Here is a 27,703-nt window from a genome sequence, read left to right as displayed (position 1 = left end):
AGTAGTTTCTGAATGGTCTTCTCTCTGCCCCAGTTTTCCCCATAGAGAATTGAGAAACAGTTTAGCAATCTGTCTTTTAGTGGGGTTCACATGGATTTTATTAGAGCGCAAACAAATACCCTCTTTCTGAAAATATTCCCTTCGGTACTTCTGTTTCTCCTCATTATCGGTGCACCACTGGGGATAACCCGAAGCTTCTTGCTTGTCTCTAAGGTACAAATTGATGTAGTCGGTGAACAGATCATGAGAAACATTTTCAAAATGCCATATCTCATAAATTCGATCTATCACATAGCCTTTTTTCAGTGCTACATTCACTTCTACAGTGCACCAGGTGCCGGTCAGAGCACATTCAGCATCAGAGTGATCACGCGGGGAGGTCTGTCTGGCTCCTGTGCAGGAGCGGCACAGGGTAAATAGTAGTTTGCCCTAATACTATAAGGAAGCACAGGGAAAACAGTCCTCTAAGCGGTTGAATTCTACATCTGATTAGACCGAAATACCTTTGGGGTCTCCAAAACTTTATAAAGGATCTTAGGATGTCCTACAGGGTAGACTTTTGTCTTGTTTACAAATGGGTATAAGCTGGTAAAATCCTAGTAAAAAATCGTTTAATCACCAGAGGCCTTTCAATAAAAAGTAATGGCGTTGGTTCGTCCTCTGTAGAGAGAATCACGTTTTTCAAGGGCTCGGGTAAGTCACGATCCTTAATAAAAATCTGCAGCTCTAGATTACATGTTAACTGCTCACGCCACGAGTGGTCCCAAATACTTCTCACGTTGAAGCTGCATCTTTTTAAAAACTCCTGTTTAATAGTTGTGCGTTTAAGCAACTGACCGTATGTACAACCAGTCATCTTGTTAAAATCGTTTTCCACATAGCAAATTGGGCAGCCGTGAAAAAAGCAACCATTAAATTCAAAGGCTGTAGGGACCCCGTCAAAATTGGCATAACCATCTAAAAAATAGGACCCAATTTTAAGCTCACCGCCTCTCAAAGCGTGACGGAAGGTGATTTTTTCACTGTATTCCAAATACATCAACCACTGAATAGCCGGTGTTGAGAATCTCTTTTGCTGTCTGTGATAATTATCACGAGGTTGCAATGCTAATGTGTAAGGTTTAAAAAAACAAAGTCTGAACATCGACAAGCAGACTTTAGCCAAAGTGATGTACTGAAAGGGGTCAATGAAGTCCACATAGGAATACTTGTTGGCCTGACCCGTGTCACCAAGATTTGTTTCCTAGACATGGCTATGACGCCTTCTCTAAAGTGGATACAGGCCTCTCTTAAAATATTCACATCTTGTTGACCGTAATGAGACAACTCCTCTGGAAATCAAATACCTGATCTTTGTTTGATTCACACCAGGACAGGACTTCTGTTTTCTCAGATGGTGGAATATAGTTTACACCATAAAAGTCTTCTGAGGGCATAGCACCAATGTAGTTCTGGTTCTGCAAAGTGTTAAAGTAATGTGGGAAATTAACTGTGGACTCTTGGAAACCCATAGCCTGAGGAGGTTTACTGAGTTTCATGGGCAGGAAGTTTATAGAGTCTATAAACCTGATATTGAGTACTTTTGTTGTAACGCACATGAGTTTTTCACCCTGAGTGGTCAGTGACATTGCCACCTTTTCAAGCACTAAAGCTTTCACTACAATATAACAGTCATATCCTTTAGAGAAATGTGCAAGAAAACTATAGTTTTTAAAGCGGAGTGTAATAAATGTGTTGATAAAATCAATGACGCATGTAGGACCTGATAACTCCCAAGTTGGCTCACCATTAATATGTCTAGCAAAAATATAATTTGGCTTATGAATGATATTTTCCTGACGGCATTCCATATCGTAGAATATATAATCATTTGTTTTGGTTGGCGGTTTGAGTCTACTCATAAAGCAGAGATGGGAATCAAATGAAAACACCCGGGCTTTACAGACGCCACATTCAAGAGCTTCACATTCATGACTTTCGGGGCCATAGAGACCGCATAAATCACACAACTTTTTGCTGTCGACAGTTCACTCTCACCGCCGCGGCTAATAACCAATGACCCTCTAAACACTCCGTAGAACGACAAAATAGTCGACACTGTGGACACCTTTGGAGATCATTGGCAAGGTCATGGCAATCATTCGTAACACATGCTTTGCAGAAGTCTGCGCACAAGTGATTGTATTTGTGGGTATAGGCCGAATGGCAATATTCAGAGTAATACCTAGCGCCAAGGAATTGTTTTATATCTTTCACACCATAAAAATGGTTTTCATGTAAAAGAACAAACAGAATTTTAGATTTGGTGGCGATTCCGCTGGTGAAATAATGCCAGCCTGCTTTGTGGTATAATACTTTAATCATCACACCCAAGTAATTTTCAAATGATTCTATGTCTCGCAAAGAGACATCCGTATCGGGGGGGATGTTTAGGGCATCATGCATTAACTGAGCCTGTTCCGTCAATGTTCTATCTGTAGATCGGCCATGATCTATTAACCCGGCCAAACAACCAGCCAGGCACAAATTTCCAGCTGTGTTGTTTAAATCAAGCAACCAGCGACGTTTCTTTTGAATGATCTTACTAAACAATACAGAATTCAGACCCCGTCTGGCACTGCCGCCCCTACTTTTTATCACAGTCACAACGAGTGTTAAACTTTTTGACCCCAGAATCCCTGCATTGCTATTCATCAAGTCAACAATTTTGTTTAAGAAATCTGAGGCGTTTAGGTCATAAGGTGGTAGCTTGCGAGTGTAAAAAGAGTTAGCCAGACTGCCGCCGCGCCGGCGAATTTGTACATAATCATTGGGACCGATGTCTGGGGCTATTTGGTCGAGCGGTTATTGGATAGAGTTAATAACCGCTTCTAGGGCTAGTCTATTAGAATCTATGAGGTGAAGATTGACAAAACAAAATTCTTCATAAAATTCGATAGCTCTAAAGAAAATTCGATAACTCTTTGATATTGGTGCACTCTTTCTAAAAACACAGGTGCTGGGTTGTTACTGATGCTGGAATTATCGTGAGCGCCATCGGCTCTCTGAGGCGGCTGCTCTAACAGCGTGGGGCTCGGTGGTTAATAGCAGTCATGGGTTTGAATATTACGGTGTATATTTCTCAAATGGTTTTTGTCTCTTTTTAGGTTTTTGGCTAAATGATTTCTGACTACTGTAGCAGCTAACCATTTCTCTTTACGTTTTGCGCTTGCAGTTTCAGACCTTCTAGGTAACCTATGCTGTTTGGGTGGCATTATCAGTTCCCCGAGTCAAGACGAAAGTAATCAAGGTTGGCTTGGGCATCGGCTAAAATAGTAGTGAGTGCACTCTGAGTATTTTGGATCACCTCCTCTACAGCTAATTTGACATCTGTTATGCTCCTGATATGTTCAGAAGCGCCCCGTGCACGTAGAACATTGAAAATGGATGAACTGATCAGTGCAGGGTTCAAGCCTAATCCCTCGAGGGTGTTTATTATGGGAAAAACGGCATAAATAGTCTGTAGTACAGCTGCTTCTATGGGGAGTGAAGCTTTACCCGGCGCAGCAGCAACCTCACTACGGGTTTCTTTAACTCAATGTTAGGTGATTTTTTGACACTTAGGACTTTGTCTATGGTGCCTGAGGAGACAGAGGATTCAACCTGATTTTGAGCAGTTACTAAAGTAGCTGAAATTGATTTCTGTAAATTTTGTTGTTTATGTTTGATGCCTGCTTTGATGCTTTCAATGGTTTGTATCTGAGCTACGGTATCACGATTACTTACAGCGAAAATAGTAGCTTCACAGATAGGGGCGGTGTTCAAAGTGCTTCTCCTGAGGTTGGTTCTTAAAGGTAAAATATCGTGGCATGCTGATGTCACGGATGTAATGTTTAGGGATGGTGTGAGGTTATGTCTAGGAGCTTGTAGTGCTGATGTGAACTCACCGGCTGCTGCAGCGCTGGGGGAAATTTCAGTATTTAAATTATGGTAAATAGCACCAAATGCAACCCTTACTGGGCGGTTGCTGACGCCTGGTCCTCCTACGATAACATCTGTGTGACAACCCCCTTTTGAGTGTGGGGTCTTGGAGCGTTCCCTGTGTACAGCCGGCCCTGCTTTTGATTTGTTTTGCAGGTACATTTGCGTTTCCCCCCAACTTTCGTCATCGCCAAGTACCGAAATTATATTTACTTCATCGGTTGGGGTGACGGCGTTTAATGGTTGATTGTTCGAGTTCTTTGTTGGTTGAGAGTATGACTTAGGGATAGGAGTAGGTGGGGGGTGCACTAATACAGGCGTTGTGCTGCAAGGGTGCGATGTGACACCTAGAATCTGTTCTGAAATTCGGCTGGGTAGAACACAACCAGGGTTAGGAGTGTTTAAATTTGAGCAAAACACACACTGGGCATACCCTTCCCATATAGGGTGAACAGTAAAACACACAAGGTGATGGACGGAATGTTGCACAATGGCAAAACATTCACCCCCAGTCACAGATCTGGATTTAATACATCGTTATTTTGCTCACCAAGCCACCCCAGTTCAGACATGGCCATATGCAAATCAGTCTTGACCTCATGCCTCATGGGAGCAGTCCAGACCGAACTGCCAAGCCATGTCTTCCCTGGACCGGAATCAAGCATCCTAAGACCGGTTTCTGGCTATCAGCCGTCTTCAGCCAGGATAGCTTGACTCCAGTGGCTTAGTGAGCACGGGACCCACGTCTGGGCATACCCTTCCCACATAAGATGAACAGCAAAACGCACAAGATCATGGACGGAATGTTGCACAATGGCAAAACATTCACTCACAGTCACACATCTGGGTTTAATCGATCTTTATTTTGCTCATCAAGCCACCCCAGTTCAGACATGGCCATATGCAAATCAGTCTTGACCCTGTGCCTCATGGGAACAGTGCAGACCGAACTGCTAAGCCATGTCTTCCCTGGACCGGAATCAAGCATCCTAGGTCTGGTTTCTGGCTATCAGCCGTCTTCAGCCAGGATAGCTTGACTCCAGTGGCTTAGTGAGCAAGTGTTTAAATTTGAGACCTGAAAGGTTAGTAGGGTTGCAGAATTGTTATCTGTAGCATCTGCTCTCCTATTGAGCTTTCGAACCTCCTTTTCTTTACAGACAGAGTGTCTCTTTCTCAAACCAATTTTTACAGACACCGGTGGAAACTTATGAAATGCAGTCACCCTGAGAGCACTACCCCCAACATTCCCCGGCTGGGTTTGCGGTACCCCGCTCTGCCTCGCTTCTTCACGCTTCTGACCTTTGCTTTTCAGATCACCAGCCGGCAGCCTTGAACTGCTCTGTACAACCAGTCGTTGTGTACTCGAATGCGTCAGGCATCGGTTGGAGATTGCTGCAGCATCGGCAATATCTAAGTAAGAGCAAAAAGACAATTTTATTTCAAGCAATGAACATTCTGAAGCGTCCTCAATAGTCATGAGCGCTAAAACTAGACTCTGCGAGTGAAAAAACCACACACATTCTCACTCACACACACTCACACACACACACACACAACCACACACAAACACACACACACTCTGCAGTAGGAAATACTACTAGAAAAGTGAATTAATTCTCACCATCCTGTGTACTGAAACCTCACACACACACACACACACACTGCAGTAGGAAATACTACTAGAAAAGTGAATTAATTCTCACCATCCTGTGTACTGAAGCCACAAACACACACTCTGCAGTAGGAAATACTAGTAGAAAAGAGAATTAATTCTCACCATCCTGTGTACTGAAGCCACACACACACACTCTGCAGTAGGAAATACTAGTAGAAAAGAGAATTAATTCACACCATCCTGTGTACTGAAGCCACAAATTTGACTGGATGCGATAGGATTAGGGCCTTCAAGCACTGTGTTGAATAAAAGCGCCTCTGCCGCTTCGGCCACGGCCTGCGAAGACAAAATGCAAACAGCTGTAACACATTTCCTATATTGTTTTAAATTATATTAATGGAAAACTCAGCTATACATTATTACATGCTCATGCAAATACGCAAGTACGCACACACACACACACACAGACACACGACAGCTGAAAGAGACCTTGTTCTCAGTTGTCAAATTAGCCGCTTTTCAAGCCACAGCTTGACCAGGCACGCTTGCCCTAGGATATACAGTGACATTATTTAAGACCACTGGAGGTTATTAAATGATGACCGGTAAAAACAAGTAGGCAAACTAGTCATCGACTTAAAAACATGGATCAATGCTCAGACAGACTTTGAGGTATGGGCTAGTGCAAATTCTAAACACGTCACATCATTTTTCCTACTGCCTAAAACGCCAGCTCATGTAACATTACTAAACAAGCATTAGAAATGCAATAGGGCTCGGATTTATTTGAGTTTGAGCTAATGGCATTGTAAATGGCAATGTCTTTTCGTCATGTGTTATGTAGTGTGTGCATGTGGTGTGTAGTGGAATTATGTGGGTTGGATTGGAATTGTAGCAATGGTGGAATGCTGTGCTTTAGATGAATATGTTTAAAAGTAAAGTGTACCATACTGCGATTGCTACAATAGTTAATTGTGGATGCGTTAACAATTGATGCGTGCACTGATGGCCGGTGGTGTGTGTGCCTGCCTGTAGAAATTGTGCACTGATGGCTGGTGGTGTGTGTGCTTGGTGGAAGAGTGCACTGCTGGCTGGAGGTGTGTGTGCCTGGTGGAAGGGTGAACTGACGGCTGGTGGGTGTGTGCTTGGTAAAAGCGTGCACAGATGGCCGGTGGTGTGTGTGTTTGGTGAAAGCGTGCCTTGACGGTTGCTGGTGAGTGCGCCTTGTAAAAGAATGCACTGATGGCTGGTGTTGTACGCCTGGTGGTGTTTGTGCTTGGTGAAAGCGTGCATTGATGGCTGGTGGTGTTTGGGCCTGGAGAAAGCGTGCACTGACGGCTGGTGGTGAGTTGTTGTTGTGTGTGGTTGTGTGTGTAGTGGTGAGTGTGTGGTGGTGAGTCTGTGGGGGTGAGTGTGTGGTAGTGAGTGTGTTGTGGTGAGTGGTGATGAGTGTGTGGTGGTGAGAGAGTGGTGTGTGGTGTGTGTGTGTGGTATGTGTGCGTGGTGTATGTGTGTGTTGTGTGTGCATGGTGTGTGTGTGGTGTTATGTATGTGTGTGGTGGACTTAGTTTGCGTGTTTGTTTCCTGCCCACTCACACACTGCCCCTACACATTCACACACTGCTCACACTGCACACTCACACTGTTTACCCTGCACACTCACACACTGCAGTCACTGTCACTCTGCAGTCACTCTTACTCTGCAGTCACACTCACTCTGCAGTCAGTGTTCACTCACTGTCACTCTGCACTCACTCTGCACTCACTGTCACTCTGCACTCACTCTTCACTCACTCGCTCTGCACTCGCTCTGCACTCACTGTCACTCTGCACTCTCACTGTCACTCTCGCACTTACTCTGCACTCACTGTCGCTCTTGCACTCACTCTGCACTCACTGTTGCTCTCGCGCTCACTCTGAACGCACTCACTCTGCACTCACTGTCACTCTGCACTCACTCTGCACTCACTGTCACTCTGCACTCACTCTGCACTCACTGTCAATCTGCCCTCACTCTGCACTCACTGTCTCTTCACTCACTCTGCAGTCACTGTCACTCTGCACTCACTCTGCATTCACTGTCACTCTGCACTCACTTTCACTTTCACTCTGCACTCACTGTCACTCTGCACTCAGTCTGCACTCACTGTCACTCTGCACTCAGTCTGCACTCACTGTCACTCTGCACTCAGTCTGCCCTCACTGTCACTCTGAGCTCAGTCTGCACTCACTGTCACTCTCTGCACTCACTGTCTCTGCACTCACTCTGCACTCACTCTGCACTCACTCTGCACTCACTGTCAGTCTGCACTCACTCTGCACTCACTGTCAAGTCTGCACTCACTCTGCACTCACTGTCTCTGCACTCACTCTGCACTCAATGTCATTCTGCACTCACTCTGCACTCACTGTCACTCTGCACTCACTCTGTACTCACTGTCACTCTGCACTCACTCTGCACTCACTCTCACTCTGCACTCAGTCTGCACTCACTGTCACTCTGCACTCAGTCTGCACTCACTGTCACTCTGCACTCAGTCTGCACTCACTGTCACTCTGCACTCAGTCTGCACTCACTGGCACTCTGCACTCACTCTGCACTCACTATCACTCTGCACTCACTGTCACTCTGCACTCACTCTGCACTCACTGTCTCTGCAGTCACTCTGCACTCACTGTCACTCTGCACTCACTGTCACTCTGCACTCACTCTGCACTCACTGTCACTCTGCACTCACTCTGCACTCAGTCACTCTGCACTCACTGTCACTCTGCACTCACTGTCTCTGCACTCACTGTCACTCTGCACTCACTCTGCACCTTTGCGGTTGTTTTATCTGCGCTCACTGTCACTCTGCACTCACTGTCACTCTACACCACACAGCACTATCGAGTTCCCCATTGATTATAAGACAGTAGCACTGTGTGAAATGCAGCGGGGTTTACAACCATACAGATGTCCCAAAAGGCTGCCATGAGCCCGTCCTTACCTCATCTCAGCTGCCACTGTCCTACAGATGTAATGCACCCGAAACCGAATGGGTGACATGCAGGCTAGCACAGAATCGGGCTACAGCCGCCTCACCATTTGATTTAGTGCCTTAGATACACAGCTGCTCTTGATGTCGTTCCTTCATTGCTACAGTGCACAAACCCACTTGGATACTTTATCCGGGACCTGCGCCTGTCTCTAAACACACATGCAGTAAAAGAATGACAAGCGAAAAGCCTATTTACAAAGTAAACAGTGTCAGAACTTCTAAGTTCCTATGCTTTGCAAGAGGGCTCCCATGTAAAGCGCTCCGAGACCTTTGGGCAAAGTTCGCGCTATACAAAATTGCATCAAGTAAATAAAAATGAACCGGAGATGCCAAAGATGGAGCCCAGAGTCCGCAACACCTCTCTCTGTCTGCATCTCCGCCCTGTGTGGCTTCACAACTCGTACATTTGCAATTTATAACTCTGATTGTAACCACCACCATGAGCGCATCTATTTCAATCATCTCTGATGCCCGTAGGGGGAACCGAACAAGCAACCTTCGCGCCATGCAAAGCCAGCTTTAAACCCACAAGCCAACCACACACAAATAATCATTCGGCCCGCCAAATAGACATAAATGGCAGTGACTCACTCATTGAACGAGCCTCCCCCCCACTGCCGAATCATTAACCGTGACCGAAAACACCCAGAGTTCCGCACACCTCTCTCGGCCCGTATCTCCTCCTTGTGCGACTCTACAACTTCTACGCCTGCAATCCTGTGCAACAGTCTCTTATGTAAAGCGCTCCAACACCTTCAGGGTAAAATCCGCACAACATAAATTGCATTGAGTAAACAAACATAAACCGGAGATGCCGAAGATGGAGCCCAGAGCTCCGCAACACCTCTTTTACAATTCCTAATGCAGTTTGTACCTTTACGTAACATGTCTAATCCTAAAACCTTATGTTTTGTAACAAACTCTTATGTAAATTACTCTGGCACCCTCGGCCAAAGTTTGCGCTATATAAAATGTCACAAATTAATGAAAAGGAACCGGAGATGCCAAAGATGGAGCCCATAGCTCCGCAAACACCTCTACCAGTCCGTATTTCTTCCTTGTGTGACCCCATATGCAACTTGCCACTCTGTCAGTATCCCCATGCAACGCGCGTTATCCTACGTCCTTGTACCTTGCAACAGGCACCCATGTACAGCACTGTCACCCTCAAGTAAAGATCGTGCTATATAACATTGTATTAAATAAACGAAAATGATCCCTTCTCTGACATGACAATGTGCCTGCCCTTTGTGGCCTCGATCAGCGATGTGCAGAACAAGCATTAATCACGTACAGCAGATGCATGTAGCTGATCTGGGTGACGGAGACCGAAAATCCTTCATAGGGCTTGAAGTACTCTCCGACGACAGAATCCAAACACAGAGCAAAGGTTGTAAAGGCTTTTACCACCCGTGCAATGTCAGATCCCCGTGTCCAAGCCTTTACAAGGCTTAGATCGCATATTTACGTGAGTATGAGCTATTGACATTGCAAATAACAATGCGTTTTATTTATGTTTCAAAAACCAAAACATAAATAAAAGGTGGCACATACATATATATATAAATGCATACACATATATATATATATAAATATATATATGCATATGTGTGCACGTAGAGGTAGTGAGAGGTAGAGTAGTAGAGTGAGTAGTAAAGAGTATTAAAGTAGTACAAAGTTAGTAGAGAGTGAGTAGTAGAGTAGTAGAGGGTGAGTAGAGAGTGAGTAGTGGATAGTAGAGTAGTAGAGAGTGAGTAGAGCGTAGTTGAGAGTAGTAGAGTGAGTAGAGAGTAGTAGAGTGAGTAGAGAGTAGTAGAGTGAGTAGTAGAGAGTGAGTAGTATTGTAGTAGAGGGTGAATAGTAGAGGGTGAGTAATAGAGAGTGAGTACTAGAGTAGTAGAGAGTGAGTACTAGAGTAGTAGTGATTAGAGATTGGATAGACAGATTGAAAGCGTGGATGGATGAGTGAAAGAGTAAATGAATGAAGAAAAGGTTAGATTCCAACAAACTTAAATTACAGGAGTGCAAATAGCCAAAGTCATATTATTACTTTAAACATTGTGGACAATGCGATACATTAGTCATGTGCGCCACTTCCCTGGGACCTCATTTGGTTCATCCCAGCACACACCTACAGTACTGTTCTCTTCCTGCACCGCAGGATCACAGTCTGCTGCTGTTCTCCTTAAAGTCATTTTAAGGTAGCGGACGAGTGTTTATTGAAACTGGAGTCTGTGCAAGGAGAGGGATGCAGGAGTGGGGAATGGAAAGAAGCAGGCTCTACTATGTATAGCTTAGCGGCCATGCTGGTAAAGAGACTAGGAAGAGATCCGTTGCAGCAGGAGCTGCGTCCCAGAAAGTAATGCTGGTAAAGAGCTAGCAAGCAGACAGTAATGAATGAGTAGGATGGGTTAGGGGAGAAGAAGAAACCAACACGACTGCTTGGGGTGAGGGGGTCTATTTTCTCCTGACAAAGCCCCTGCTAAGGTCCATACTGTTATGTTCCAAACCTGTCCAGCATGGCTGTCGACTCTACTCTGATCCCCGGCTGAAAGTATACATTAGCCTACTCAGTGCTGACGTAAACACTGCTGATGATTAAAATAACTCTTTAAACTTTCCCTAGTGCAGAAAAGACCAGTCTTCCTCTTTTAACAACCGGAGTACAAACAACCCCAAGTAACACGCAGCAAATCCGAAGGGAAGCAGAAGATTCGACAGGATGAAACCAAATCGTGGTGGAACTAAAGGGTTTAGCCTGTCATTACTGGAAATAACTAAAGCGCACTTCTGCAAGATTGCAAAAGCATTAGCTCTACTGAATGTATTTAATAAAAAATAAGTTTGTAGAAATTCTAGCGCATTATGAAGCATTTGTCCTTACACTTAAATAAACCCCCCCCCTCTACTTCGATGATGGTACATCCCAAAGAACACAATTCGTAAGATTACATTAGGCGCTCCAGAAAAGGCCGCTGCAAAGACATTAAAGTTACAGTGTAACGACACACTAGCGCTACTGAATGTGTTTTAAAATAGTTATATAAGCCTGATGCTGCGTGCGTGTCCCTCCATTGAGCGTGCACATATAACCAAAGCCCAAAAAAGTAACAAACATTTTATAGTTAGACATTACCCAAAAGTAAACGCACTGCACAAAAAACATGCCTTTGGTGCGTATACTTCAGTTGTGATGCTAAGATTCTGGTGATTGTTGTAGATTGCTGAAAAATAGGCAACAACCACAAATGCAAATCAAAACTGAACGCACCAGCGAAAAAGCTACTGCCTGGGCGCCATCTTCGGAGAAATGACAAAAACAAACCTTGCAAATAAAAATAAATAAACAAACGCCCACCGCTGCATGACGGAGAAAAGGGGCGCAGCTTAAAAAAAACACAGAAACGCCCACGAATCTGCTCCCACAATGATTGACGCATCTCTCTTCCAATGGCTAGCCTCCATTTATGGAGCTAGCCAATGGAAGAGAAAGGCGGGTTACAGCCCCATTTCTAGAGATCAAAACATTTCGCCTGCGCGACACTGCTGCGCAGTGAACGCCAGGCGAAACCTAAAAAGCATTTAACCTTTGAGAGAGAATCCTATTAGACAAGCATATTCAAAGGTGCTAGAGGCTTATAAAAAAACAAAAAAACACTTCTTACCAGCAATTCCTGTTCCTCAGACAAGATGTTCAGAAATGAAAGCTGTGCTCAGTCGGCAAGGGCTGAAATCTTTCAGGGTTTTCAGCTTTTCAAGATCATGACATGGTGGAAGAATGAAGGAGTAACCGGCACCATTGGTTGGAGCGTTGTAGCTTTCCTGAGAGCTTCAGCCAGAATGTTCTCACAGACCTCACGTTTTATATCTAAAAGCTGACAGTTTCCCGCCACAATTCACAATGCTATGTGTGTCGTCATGTGTTAAGAATTATATGGTACACCCCTCTAACACTCTAGGCCCATATACCAACACTATCCTCTCTAAGCATTTCTGAATGATATGAACAGCTGCGCTTTAACACGGCCACGCGGTGCTGAAAAAAGTCAGACCATTACGTGAACTTAGGCCCCTTTTTTCATTAATTTTTTCATTAATTTTTTTGGGGGCAGATATAAACAGCTGTGCATTAAAATAGCAGCGTGGTGCTGAAAAAAGTCAGACCCTTACGTGAACTTAGGTCCTTCTTTTTTTTCATGCATTTTTTTCTTTCATTTTTTGCAGCTCCTTGACTCTAGGCCCATATACCGACAATATCCTCTATAAGCATTTCTGAATGATATGAACATCTATGCATTAACATAACCACATGGCGCTGAAAAAAGTCAGACCAACACGAAAAGTTAAAGCCATTTTCCATGCATTTTATTTAGATACATTTATATCACAGGGTAAAATGTTCGGTACAAATGCGCTTTTAAAAAGACCTTGCAGAGGCCTGCTAGTTACCATAAATACAGCGCACACGTATATTATGAGTGAATGAAATACAATTTTGCAGTGGTCTCTTATTTACACTGCTTCTTTTCAATCTGCATAATTCTCTCATCATAAACCTTGTTACAAGAGCATCATTTGCATTTAAATCTGCTGAATACATTTTTAAAATCCTTGATCATCTCTCGATTGGATTATTCTAATGCACTCTATCTTGGCGCTCCGATGGGCACTATCAAAATTCTGCAGTCAGTCCAGAACTGCGCTGCTCGACTTTTGGTCAAAGTCCCCAGACACAGTTCGGTTAAGCCTGCTCTGCGTGCTCTACACTGGCCACCGATCCAGGAGAGGATAGGTTTCAAGGCCATGTGCATGGTCCACAAATCCATCACAAATAACGGTCCTGATATTCTTTGCCCACTCTTTTGCCCATACCGACCCTCTAGAACCCTTAGGTCTAGTGACCTCAATCTTCTGACAGTCCCTAGGATCAAAAGATCCCGTACGGGGGGTCGGCGGTTTTCTTTGCAAGCGGCCAAATTCTGGAATAATCTTCCTGAGAGCATCCGACTTCTACCGAACCATCTCATGTTCCGGAAGCAACTAAAAACCTTTCTTTTCCGATGAGTGATGGTGATGTGTCCTGGGTCAAAGCGCTCGGATGCCTTAGGGTAGCCATGCGCTATACCAAGTATATATTCATTCATTCATTCATTGAAAATGCTTTCAAAGTCTACACTGCGGCATCTATGATATGAATAAAGCAGACAATGTGCCCCACAGGTGAATGATGTGTCGTCTTGAATCTGGTTATCGCTAAATATCATGTAGTCTGCAGAGTTTTTTTTTTAAAATGTCCGTATGGTATCGGGGTACAGATAACTGTTTGGTGGAAAACCATAGGAGTAAAAAAACTCTGAGTCCTTATCCGTTAGAAATATTGCTAACCAGTGCCGACCCCTTTGATCTTTACCGTCTGTATTGACTATTAAATGAAGTGGATGTTGATGTTTACTCAGATACAGAGGTAGAGTGTCAGCTGCAAATACACCTAAAAATGAATGTTTAGCAGTCTTGTCTTTTGCGAGAAAATTTTCCAGTTGCGACGTATTCATCACATATAGTCGGTTAGTACCTCTCTCCATTGGTTGATCTGTATAACATTCTGAAACACGGCGTAAATCAGGAGGTTTATGGTAGAAGGCAAAGCGGCGCTAAAACGGAGCTCCAGACGCACGTTGCCTGATTTTTGTGTCGAAAAATGGCCGCATCCAGCGCCGTTGTTGGGCCTAGATGAAAAGCCAACATAGAATAGCCTTTAGTGTACTCTATCCGGTCCACAAAGAAGGGTACTTCCTGGCAACCTGCAGCATTCCCAAATATTCTCTAGCCACGCCCCCAGTTTCAAACAAAGGCATGTATGGTTTTGCAGGTATAGCTTGACCGTCTACAGAGAGACTGCTGTCAGATATATTATAATGCTTAAAATTGAAAGGCTTTCTTCTTCAATATTTACCGCTAAATGCTGTGTTATCGACCAGCGCTACAATTACAGTTCTTGGCAAAAATCCAAAGAAAATATTCTCTGTATTCGATAGTAGAGCTCCGGCGGGGTTGCTAAACACCTTAAGCTCCACTCTTTCAAAGGAATACTTGGCATTACTGGTTAACAGAGTCTCGGCGTAAGCTAGACGCACCACCGGGCTCACTTTGACACATTTCACAAATAGCGACGCTGATAAGATATGCACTTTGTTATTTTCAGCCTCTCCACTCATTAAGCAAAAAGTGTCTTTCTTTCGAATAAGTTTAATCTTCACATCTAGACCGTTAAGAATTAATTTGTCCTGGAAAAATAAATCGCTGTGTAATGGACCAATCAGTTCCACTTTACATCTTCAGACTGTAAAGCTAGCTCTACTCTTAAACCCTGCATTATTGCCATTTTAGGTTGTGTCCTCGTGCTCTCCAGCGGTGCCTATAGAAGAGACCTGCCGAAAGTTGGTGTTTCAAAGCGGGGTCCCCGTAGTTAAGTACAGTGTCTAAATAAACCCTGTCTGGGTACGAGTTGTTTGACTGGCTGATGAGTCGATCGCTGAGGCTCACATCCAGTCGGTTAAAGAGTGATGCTATGGGTATGGAGAAAACTCCACACGGGCAGCAGCATCCAGATCAGAACCGTTGGCATTAGTAATTTTGCACGAAAGATAAAGCAGCGTGGCTGAAAGGTCCAGGTAGTCATCCAACCGTGCTATGAAGAACTCCAAGGGGGCGGTGTCTGACTGGACCGAAAGTGGCGGTACTTCGACGTACGAGAACTTTCAATGCTGGTTTGCGTTGGTGGTACTTGGATTAGGTCCAACTTGGACTTTGCGCATTCCTGGGAACCACAGGGGATGGATGCCATGGTCCGCTATTAAAATATGTTGCCCTTAGAGAATCGTTTTTTTCCGCTTCTACTCCGGGTCTTAAGCGATCTCTTTTGAGCCGGTCGACGGTGCTTCACATCGCTCTGAAGAACGCTGGTGGACCCCTTAGTGACACCGCCCTTTTTCTCTTACTGCCCGAAACTTCTTGACCCGTTTTGTTGAACTTTTTTATCACCACACCCGAAACGCGGCCTACAACGTCTTCTTTAAAGCGGCACCACTTTTCTGAAAAGACTTCTGAATATACCACCAACACCCGCCCCATACTTGATAGGATCCCTGTGGAAACCCGGGAGCCCCGAGCCGGCTTGTGCTCTATAGTAATCCCTATAGAGCGATGCATCGCCATAATTTTCAGGTAAAATCATTATTCTAGCAAATGTCACCGTATCGGAAATGAAGCTTCGCTATTACTTTACCCACTTTAAATCTTATATTAGCATTCAAATCGTCTTTCAGTTTCAAAGTTATTGTGTGGAAATGATTTTTGCTGATCGCAACGTAGTCTCTTTTGGTGTAAATGATGTTTATCATGCTATTATTTCTGCCTGTGATTTCCACACAGTGGAGGAGCGGTACGTAGCTAATCCCCACTCTCTGATGCTCTATCACATCGCAGTATATAAACATCATGTAAAACCCTCCGTGTACATCTGTGAAGGTTCTGTCTGCTGCTGATGAGTGGTGAACGTTAGGCGTCAACCCCAGCACTCGCCCCAGTTTTTCACGCACCAAAATACCGTAGTCTTGCACATTCTTGAACTGTACTTTTCTAAGTTGCGGCTCATACGTTAATCTAAAGTCTATAAGTTCTGTGATGTAAGCGATAGTGACCCGGCAGGAAAGAAAGTTCATGGGCACTTTCCTTCCTGCATACAACTGTAAATCTAACATCCTCGGTTTCAAAAGTATCCCACGTGTGCGGGTACTGAATTTCTGTTAGGGCTACCTCCCAGTCGTCTTGTAGATGTATAGGTTTCGCTAGTTTCACTGTAAAATTAGAAATGTTGTTATTAGGGAAAGTGTCCAGAGGAGCGGTACTCGGGAGCGTCAGATAAAAAGGTCTGACCTCCATGGCGCTTACAAGGTACCTAAATGCTTATACTGGCTGTTGTAGACTTCGTATATCCATTCATTCACTCTCAGAAACGCAAATATTACATTTATCAGTCTACCCCCTCCATTTAACTAGGCACTGTCTTCTCGCACCGCTCCTCTTCTTCGCCAAAACTTTCTCAATACGGTACCAGCGATCTTGATCCTTTTTTATTTTTTGGAGCTCTTCTTTGTAAAAACATCCTTCGACCTCCTCCCCCTCATAGTCTTTTAAGTTGAAACTCTTACGCCTGAATGCGTGAAAATCTTGTCTATCACAAAGATCTCATCTGTAAAAGTCTGCTCATACCCCTTTTGAAAAACCCCCTTGCATCTAGACACCCTAACATGATCCCCTTTTTTGAACATACTTTTTGAAACAGGATTGTTGTTGAACGCGGACCCGTACACAGCTAATGGTTCGATGATAGTTATGATTGTAGCTTTCAATAAAATCTTGTAAACGATCTATATAACGAAACTTGTTGTACGCCGTAAAATACCTCCCAATTCGAGCCTTGAGAGTTCTGTTGAATCTTTCTACAATCGCCGCCTCAACTTTGTTGTTTGTGACAAAATGGTTTACCCCATGCAGCTCAAGCAAAGCTTTTAGCGTCTTGTTTTCAAACTCTTTTCCTCTATCTGTTTGGAACTTTTTAGGGATTCTTCCGCCGCTGAAAATGTAATCAAACACTTTTATCACCGAACTCCCTGATTTTTCCTTCAAACCAACTGCGAATGCATTCTTTGACAGTACGTCTATCAAGGTTAATATAAATTTTACACCATCATTAGCCACAACATGTTCGTGGACATCTAGAAGGTCTACTTGCCATTGATGATTTAAAACACTGGCTAAAACACAACGTCTTTGAAAGCGCTTTCTGGACCCCTTATGTAGTGTGTAGGCATCTTCGCCCGATAACCAGTCACGCACCTGTGTTCTTTTAACAGCGTCTTTGTGGATTTTGCTCTCCTTGTACAAGGCATCTACACTGCCAAAACTACCAACCTTCAAAGGGTTGTAATAAACTCTTTTGAAAAGCTTCTGCATCGTCTCACTTCTTGAACTAAAATACTGCAACCCCTACCCCCCACGCCACTACTCTATTAATTCACGTTTGTGTTATTTATTATTTTTCTTGATTCTATAATCAGGCCTAGAAGCCGGTTTATGCTGCAATACTAGATTATTTAATAAAACATGAATTAAACAGCGTATGATTTAAACTGTGTAATATAGGAATGTACTACTCTATAAACGATAATAACAACAAATACATAGATTTTTAACACAATGCTCTCAAAAACTCATGACCTAGAATCAGTAGGTTGTTTTTGCTAGCTGTGCACAGTATCTGTCTTCTTGCATCTTCCCCACACCTCCTCATGAAGGCTAGACAATACAAATCGGATATTGTATTCATGAAATTGAAAAACTGTTTTTTATTCAGAGTGCTGCCTAGGGTGCAAAATGTCCGCGTGATATATAAACTTCTACAAATAAACTTGATCTTAAAACATCTACGATATTTATTCTTCCTCAGATGCTGTTTCATTATCGATCTTTTGTCTTCATCACCCGCCTCATACATAGTTTTAACATTCTCTGACAGGAACTGTACTCTTTTAATATATTTTAAAACATTCACATTCATCTTAATACAATCGGTGGGGAGAAACATTTCTTTCAAGCCAAAGACCTCCCCCAACGCGACCATAATTTTATGGGGGTCCATCTTACAACATAGTTTACGTTTCAACCTATCTTCATATTCACAACCCATCGTGAGATAGTCGTGATGCAACTGACTTGGGTCATCAATTTCACAACCTTCGCATTCGCCGTATCACCCCGCCTTTAAGGATAATTTTATGATTGCGGCTATCGCGGTCAAAATTGTGTGATACTGTTCGTTGCCCCAACTTTCACCACGCCAAAGTTGTACAATTGCATCTAGGCACTTACAGCTGCAGTTTTAATGCTTAACAGCATGTTTTTTCTGTCTTGAGCAGCAGAGACATGAAAAACGTAGAGATGGATGTGTAACTTCCATAGTCATGCTAGCGGTTTTGTCGCCTGGGGCTCTTCCTCCTCTCTATAGCTGAAAAAAAAAGGGATTTTCGACCTCAACCTTCCTCATAAATGCACGCCTCTTCATCACACTCTTAAACACCCCAAAGGTTTGCTGAAAAATTGTTGACTTCTCTGGCTCGTTTACAGATTCTTCTCCGGAATCCATCTCTGTACAGTCATTAGAGTACTCGGGTTCAGGCTCTTGCAGGTAAATACCCTTTTCTTCTTCACTCGGCTCCGGTCTTCCTCCGCCGTCTGTAGCATCAGGGGTATTGTTCGGTGTTTTACCAACACACCCAGCCACCTCTTCACCGGGGCCGGTCTCAGGGTTCATATTCAGCAGCGCCGTCTCTGCGATGCCTGTCTCTGGTTTTTTATTCATCAGCATCAACGCCATCTCAGCCAAGGTATCCACAGGCGTTGTTGGAGCGCAATTTTCCTTATCACTATCGGCGAGTTCTGCTGCGTCATCTGCCGCGTTTATGGCTTCCTTCAGTATCACTGTTATAGTTTCTCCAAGGGGTCCAGCTTCCATGCTACTGCATGACATTCTCAAAGTTGTCTTAAAGCTCGAGTTTTCTTCGTCAGAAAAAAGCTGGGGTTTCTTAACACACTGTCCTCGGAATGCTGGCTTATATCCTCTGTGAATGCGCTAGACATGCCCTCGGTATGTTTGTAGAGTCGTATTTCCTACTACAACCACTTCTTAGCAACTCCCCAGCATGCTTGCTCATTTTACATGCTTTTGATTTCATCAATGTATCATTTCATATGCCTTAATTCACAAATCCTAACTTATCGTTTTATACGTTTTTTAATATACTTTTTTATATACTTTTTTAAAATATATTTTTTTCTATGTTTTTTTTTAAAAGGGGCATGGGCAAGGAGGATTGGCAACTTGCCAAAAAATACATGGTGATGAGTAGTGTACAACCTATACTACTTACCATAAAACATCTGTCTGCCAAAAAGGCTGTAAGCCAATTTAAAGAACAGTCCACATTTCCCACTTCTTTTAACCTCTTGATAAGAGTGATGTGCGAAAAGGTATCAAATGCTACACTTAGATCTAACATGATCAAGAAGGCAGTGCCACCACTGTCCAGAATCCTCCTTAGCTTTTCAGTGGCAGGAAGTAAAGTAGTCTCAGTACTGCTCCCCTTCCTAAAACCTGTTTGTGTGGGATCCAAAATGTTATACGTTTCTAGATAGGCAGATAGATGTCCATTCTCCATTGACATTCAAGTGATAATGAAGGTATAGGTTCAGCCGCTTCTCTAATTGTAGAATAAATTAATGTGGAATTCAGTAACAAGGCTTTGATTGCTTCTGTTCTAAAAATGCTTGCTTCTGCTTCTACATTTCCAATTCTGCAGCCTATTGCTTCATTTCCGGGTACCAAGTGTACATCACCACTATAACACACCAAACATAACATCATCATTGAAAATCTTTGGGAAAATCTACAGCCAGCAATGGTAAGCAGCTGGATTATAATGTTATGGTTTATCTTCATCTGGTGTATTACAAGTGTGGTTATTACAGATTGCAGATATTACATTGACAGCTATGGCTACTGAACAATTCATCTCCTGGATCAGTATACAAAGAACTACTATCAAATTCCCATCTCACCATGTCCAAATGAATGCACTGCCTGTTAACATCATTGGGGAAAGTGGAACTATCGGATATAAAGATCGACTAAGGTGGTAAATGTACTGCTCTTTTGTGAAACATCAAAGGATTTGCAAACATCAACTTGTACCCTTCAACCGTCCTCTCAATCCCCATACCCACTAGGGGAGCAGCGGCTATAAATCCACAACCTGTCCCAAAACAACAGGTTCTCAAAATCACTTGAATATTAGTTTGCATCCATTAATCATCATGAACTGTTCCCTCAAGTTCATTTGTTGCACAATACTACATTTGTTCACAAATGCTCTTCCACTCAGAGTGTCTTTTAGATGTGCATAGATCCTTTATTCTTCATTTGCCAAATTTTCATATAAAACTTCACTCAATGTTATTCATTGGTTGCCAATAAATATGATTGAGTGAATTTGTTCAGTGAAAATGTACTGCTGGTTTTAAAAAAGGTCCCTTTTACAGTGCCTACCAGACAGGTTCTCACAAAATTCTTCCCAAAGTGATCTCCTTAATATATATATTTTTTTACCATTTTATCTTTTGTACTGTCTACTATAATCATATTTTCTTTATTTTTACTATTTACCCTTTAACTCCCTTACCATCGGTATCTTTTACGGTCTATATTTTTATATCCACTTCCCTCTTTCTTTTCACTGTTTCGTGCTCATTGGTTTAGCAGAAAGGGGTATTGAACATTGTTAGACCTGTCAAACTTATTGTGATCATACCCCAACTGTTTGCCTTCACTCCTCCTGTTTTTCTGAAATAGTGTTTGTTGGCATTAGGAGTTTATGCATTTACCACTAGTAACCAGTGCTAAAATGCTTGTGCGCTGTCCCTTAAACATGATGAAATTGGCTTACATCCATTTGGCACATTATATTTTCTCGTAAGTCCCAATTAAAATGGTACTATAGGTACCCAGGGCCTGTAAAGTAAATGCTACTAGTGGGCTTGCAGCATTGATTGCGCCACACACTTAAGTAGTTCTTTAACCCGCTGCGTGCTAGCACTACCTCTGGGGTGCTGCGCACGGCCAACGGCCGACGCAGCCCCGTCCACTCTGTGGAACGCCAGCACCGCGGTGGTAAACAGGTTAGACATGCCCCAGGCCTCCCATTGAAACCCGTGTTTGCAGTTTAAACTGCCATTTCGACCTACCAATATAAACGGTTTGCCTTGCCTAAACCTTCCTTTTTAATACATTCAAGTCACCAAAGCGTAGGCCTAACCATCTCATAGTGCAGGGTGTGCTGTATTTAAAAAGTTGGACATGTACCTGTAAGTTTTACATCTGCTAGTAGTGAAATACTCTCAAATTAGTTTTTCACTACTTTTAGGCCCACCTCTTCCATAGGATAACGTTCGGTTTCCTTATTACATTTAATACATGAAACATTTGATTGGAAGAAGGCAAGAAACTCAACTTTGGTGTCTGAGGAATTATAATTTAAAACCCTCTTTACCAGTAAAGTCTGAAGTCACTATTCTGAAAAATACACTTTGAGACAGTTGACAATTTCTTATCCTAACAATCTGGTGCTTGAGTCACATGAATAGGTGTGGTAGGCCTTTGTGTATTCCTCCCAGGCAGTATCACAATAGAGCGCCTGGGTGTTAGAAAGATGAGCTATCTCTGGCATGATGGAGGGGGCAGAGCTGTCAACTACTACTCTTCAAAAGCACTGGCCCAATTCACACATAAAAATGACTTCACACTAACCTGTTCTGCCTCCAGACAGTCTGGGATCAGGGCAGGAAGGCAGACAATTCCAGTCACCTTTGGAAGGGGAAAACTCTAGATGCTTTTCCCACTTTAAACGGGGCACCAGGTATAACAATAGGACCCCCAGACCCACTCTTTAGTCCATCCTGGACCTGTGGATAATACAGATGAAGGGCGCCTGCTGCCCTGCTGCTTGAGGCCTGTCCTGCTTGCTGAGAAGGATGACTGAACCTGAACCTTTTATCCCAGGCTAATGTTAATTCAAGGGTCAGCTGACTGACCTCCTTCCCTGAGCTACAAGAACACAACAAGCTCCAGAGCCTCTATGAAGATACCCAGTTGACCTGCTGTAATTGGACTGACCTGGATCTGCAACTGGACCTGCCTGAGCCCTTTTAGCCTCTGCTGGAGTGAATTCCTAATCCACAAGAGGTGCCTTCCAAGTCCCGGACTCCTGATGTGGCATCAGTTGAGTTCCTCCTTGAAGAAAAGGAGAAATCCTGAAGTTTTGGACTCTTCTCAACTGCAAACGGACTCGTTTGTACCAAGATCTTACCGCCCTGCCTACCTCCAACACGAAGCTCCAGTAAACTGCACTCTTCCCGGTTCAATGACCGGCAACGCTAGATCTGCACTTTGCACTACAGCACTGACAGCCTACAGTGACCGCCAAAGTAAATCTCCAGCAACAACCATCTGTGCTGCCTGACTGGTTCTTTGCACTTCAGTGATGAATGTCCGTGACACGCAGCCTGCTCTTTGTGCTACAGCGATGACTATCCATGAAGCTCTGCCTCCTCCTAGTGGCCTCCTCCACCGCAAACAGAATTAATTGTGCTGGACTATAGAAGATAGATACAGCAAAAATTGCCCCGCCACATTTACATCCACATAAATGTGGATGTAAATGTGGGTGGCGGGGCAATTTTTGCTGTGTCTATTCAAATTAAGGCCCAGCCCCTCCACTTGTCCCTTTGGGTCTGGCTCCCCTTGTGTTTCGGACTATAGAAGATAACTTTTTCAGCAACACTAACCTGGTCTCTATATCTGGCCTGCAATCCAGCACGTTTTGCTTTTGGCCGCTAGATTTACCTTAAATCGTTAAAACTGCATATCTCAGGTTTTACTGATTGGATTTTTATCATTTTCCCGTCAAATAATGTATTATATTTTATTATAATTATTCTAAATTAGTGTGATTTTTGTTTGTGTTTTGTGTTTTCGCTTTGCTGTTAGAGTGCTGCAGAAGTGCTGTACAATTGCCTCTAAGTGAAGTCTGACTGCTTTTGTGCCAGGCTGCCATAAGGTTATGCACAGGTTAATTAAGTGACTTGTGTTCACCCTGACAAGGATTGTGGCTACTCCTTGAGAAAGGATCACACCCCTTCAACAAGCAACCCAATTTCTCACAGACATTTACAACACCTGCATTATAACAAGAGTTAACTAAACATCTGGAATCCAGCTCTCTGCTTGAAGGGGACAGGGGAGAGCCAAAAGTTAGGACCAGGCAGCTGAATACAGTGGAGAAGCAAACTAATAAAGTTGGGCTGTTCTTTGCAGAATTATCGATCTTGTCCTGCATTTTTATTTCATGTGAGTCTTTTGAGACATTAAGGCATGGTAGACTGGCTGATGATGGTTGACTTGTATTCTTGTGCATGATGCAGCGACCAAGGCAAAAGCATGGAACTGGACTAGTCTGGAATTAGGGGTGTGGACAAGGATAGGATTTGGGAAGAGTTACACGTAAGTTTGAGCATGCACTAGGGAATGCGAAGATAGGGGGTGCTCTCAGAGAAGAGACTGCGTTTATTTTGAGGCTTTAATTTGGTGCTTTGTCTGAGTAGCCTCATCAGCATTGCAGTCTTAATAATTTCCATTTTGTATCTTTGTATTAGGGGAGGGCAATAAATTCCGCTCAGCTGGCATGGTTGGAGCAGTTTAGGTCACTCCATGTCAAGACAAATTCCGCCAATGACACATGGTGGAGTTTTTACTCATGTGCGGCTCACGAGCAGTAAACTGGCAAGTGTGAGTGAGATTTTGAGGTTCCTAGGAGGGCCCAGGTGAAAGTTCTCCAATGCAGGCAGTTGCAGGATTTCACGAATGTTCGCAGTCAGAAAGCTGCAACTTGAGTAGAAAATCTAGCAACTCGAGTGGCAGAAAAATCAATTGGTGAATCAGTGCCCTCTGACATGCCACGTGGTGCCATTCACACTGGTTTTTCATCACAGAATGAGCACCCTGTGATAAAAGTCAGAATGTAGTGCCTAATTCCACACGTTTGCGTAACTCCGATGAACCTCGCTGAGCATTTAAGTAGCTTTGTGGAATTCTGTGAACTGTAATTCTGTAAAATATGCCCACCCCTACTTTTTATGTCACATAGTTTGCCCTTGATATTTAGAACCCTTATATCTAATCATTCATATTTTCAGCTATTTTATTCCTTTTTACGTTCTATTCTTCCTGTTTTAGGCCTTAGTATTCTTGGTGCTTCATGTTCCCTATTGTCTTTTTAATTTTGGAATTTTATAACCCTCATACATGTTACCTTTACTTTCTTTAACCTATTTCATTATTTGTAATACACTGTAAGGTGGCTATGTTACCGTGCAAGAACTCCAGTAGATTAGTGGGTGCCGTGCAAACCACATATTTCAAATCGTGCAGTAAATTACGTGACTATTTCGGACCTTTTGATTTAGTGGTGCAATATGCACTACAAACACCCTTCTTTGGTTCTTCCCTACAGATGTCCTTGAGGCTTGCAAAGGAAAGAAGTTCAGAATAAAATGGTGGCTGCTGTACACCCTGCAAAACAACCCTCGACTAATCATGGACAGGAAAACAAGACGCTGCAACGCGGGAGCATTTCCAAAGGGAAAGGAGCAGCTGGAATGTCTAATGTTGTCCTCGGTACGATCACGGAGATTGAAGCAAATTAAAACTATTGTTCCAGAGCCGCAAAACAGCCCGGAATCATAAATAAGACACACCTGTCAATAATGTAAAAATAAAAGTTGTGAAAGGATTAAAACAAAAGGCATTCACTTAAACTCATATTTCTGTTTTTCCCTAATTTCAGGCCAAACTTGTCTGTGGCCATTGTTTTTAAAATTCTGTAGACCCTTACTGTGGTTATGGAAGGGGGCTTATGTCTTTAGGGGGGAGGCCCTTGTCACATTACTAGTTTGAGGATCCTCCTACGGGACCGTCATGTTGTCGACCATAGATCAATCTGTGAAAGGGGGTCACCACATGCGGTATGACAGAGCAAGGCTACTCCTTTCTACTAGACCCTCTGTTCTATCACAAGCATTTCCCATTGTCACGAAAAGCCACAATTACTCAAAACGATAGCCAAACCCACGCCCCCATTGCATCTAGGATAGCGCCATTACACATTCTGCTCTAAGGCTTCAACCAGGTTTTTTACATTTAGAAGGTGGTGATGGTGAGTGCAGGAGGCACTTTAAGAAGTGGTGACCAGGGAGCACTCCTGCTCTTTGTAAGGGAGGAATATATAAGGGGTACTGTACATTACTATGTACAGCTGACTTGGCAGCTTTCCAAAGCCAGGTTGGTAGTGCCTGTAGGCTCCATTGGCAAAGACAGGTCAATAGTGCCTTCATGGAGAACCAAGCATAGGAGTCTATCACCCCCTTGCCAGTTCATGTCGGATGCTCTCATAGCTCCAGTGAAGCTATGGGCCCCCGCACCCAGGGTTTTTTTCCACAGGTTGTGTTCTGTTCAACCTTCAGCCAGCTGCCTGAGAATGTACAGAATATCCTTGGCTTGCAGTTCACTCTCTACATCCGTGACCTCTTTCAGCCTGCAAACCAGAGGTGGTTTGCCTATGAAGCCTACAACTGTAGTATCTGCTGATCTGGTATCGCCCACCTCACTTTGCGCTTCTGCACAGAGAGGAACCAGAGGCAAGAGATACCATAACACGGGTATACTCACTTCATCTTTCTTGTTAGAATTAACCCAGAAGGAAAGCCTTGCTCTTCAAAGGTTGACAAGCCATTTACCGCAGGGGGAAGGAGCATACACATATTTTGAGTTAGTCGTTCCTATTTGAGGGGAACCAGCGAAAGGGGAAGTTAGTTCCACAAGCTCAAGTTAAATAGTGAACCTATGCTTCGATACCTTTGATTCAGCCAGGCAGTCCATAGAAGTCTACCCCATTTGATCTGTGTGAGCGCTTAGTGGAAGACTGAGGAAGAATGTCTAGCATCCACTGTTTGAACCCTAACACCAGCCACACCTCTCTTTGTCCCCTTCTAGATCAAGGAGTCCTGTAGTCCAGCAGCAAAAGTAAAGCAAAACTGGCATCCTGTCAAAAACCCATCTTTAGCTCCAAAGGCACTTATGTGCCAATTTGTTGTTGGCTATGCATGCACCAGAATGTGCTACCACTTACTGCACAATCCATCGTCTTCTAAGTTGAGGCCACAACTCCAACATATCTGCATCAACCACAAATAAACCGCCTCTAGTGATATTTCATGTGAAGCTATAAGTTTCCTCATTCACCATCAAGAGGCATTTCACAACTAAGGGCCTCATTATGATGTTGGGCAGAAACTTTCCGACAACACCGTCTCGGATTCCGGAAGCCAATGACTCGCAGTCACCAGTTCTGCCTGACCGATTATGATGCGACCAAACACTGTTTGGTCGGAGTCCCATTGATCCCTATGCGAGCCCGTGTTCCACCCGACAACACAGGCTCCTATAGGGAAATCAGGTATTTGCGGAAAACCCTGCACACTGTCATAGGCACCACACAGAACAGAGTATTGGAGGGGGGTCGCTTACATTTTCCCTTGGTGCCCAACCGGAGGCATCTGGATGAAGGGGGCTGTGCTAGGGGCCCCCAAAGGCACTTTCTGACAGCCTTATCGTGTCGGACAGGCCGATTCAGAAAGCTTGTTGGAAACCGGCATTGTAATCGCTTGGTTGGAAACACTGTTCGTAGAGCTGTGCAATGTGGTTCAGACTGCCACGAATACTCCAAGAGTCAGTTGGAACCGATTTGGAAAGAACATGCAGTTTACAATCCGCCCTCAAACATCGTAATCGGTTGGGCAGATTGTAAAGCGACTGAGTTGGTTGGAAGGGTTCTGACGTGGTCTAAGAGATTCCGAATGGCGGGCAGAGGCTTCAGCCCGACATCGTAAAGAGGCCCTAAGACACAACACATGAGGGCCTATGGGTCTAGATTCTAAGGTTTAGAAAACAACTTTGTTTTAAATGGGGCTAACTCGCTTTACTAGTATTATAAATATTTACTGTGTTTATGCTTCAACAACCTTTTTCCAGATGCGGCGAATAAACTTGTTTCCATTCAGAATTCCTTTCGACCAATTTGTTTATTTGATCTGAATGTGAATGTATGTTGCAAGTGATAGTGTGATGAGCATGTGTTTGGTTCTTTTTGTATAGGTCGACCAAGTGTCAGGATCCCTGAATAAACTCCCTATGAGAAATATTCATACCTAACATCTTTATATCTAGCTTAGACCAGGGCTCCTAACCCTGACTGTGTCTATAATCCCAGAAAAGATGATAAGGGGGACTCAATCATGCATATGTCAGCTCTTGGCAGCACAGAAGACAATACCCAACTTAGTCACTCTTACCTAGAGAAGT

At 43.6% G+C, this 27,703-nt stretch overlaps 1 protein-coding gene and 1 pseudogene across 1 annotated transcript in view; one reads left to right on the top strand and one right to left on the bottom strand.

Annotated features, from left to right (window-relative positions):
- Positions 1 to 27,404, top strand: part of LOC147728924 (stimulated by retinoic acid gene 6 protein-like) — a 538,794-nt gene extending 511,390 nt beyond the window's left edge. The window contains exon 18 of the mRNA XM_086959168.1: positions 24,798 to 27,404. Coding sequence (XP_086815294.1) covers positions 24,798 to 25,030 — 233 coding nt within the window. The 3' untranslated portion in view covers positions 25,031 to 27,404. The remainder of the gene's footprint in view (positions 1 to 24,797) is intronic.
- Positions 3,257 to 17,631, bottom strand: LOC147728925 (uncharacterized; annotated as a pseudogene).
- Positions 27,405 to 27,703: the final 299 nt, after the last annotated feature.

This window comes from Lissotriton vulgaris, chromosome 2_2 (genome assembly GCF_964263255.1).
Source record: "Lissotriton vulgaris chromosome 2_2, aLisVul1.2, whole genome shotgun sequence".
NCBI classification, from domain to species: domain Eukaryota; kingdom Metazoa; phylum Chordata; class Amphibia; order Caudata; family Salamandridae; genus Lissotriton; species Lissotriton vulgaris.
The sequence above is the reverse complement of the archived record's forward strand: the minus strand, read 5'-3'. Positions and strand labels throughout refer to the sequence as shown.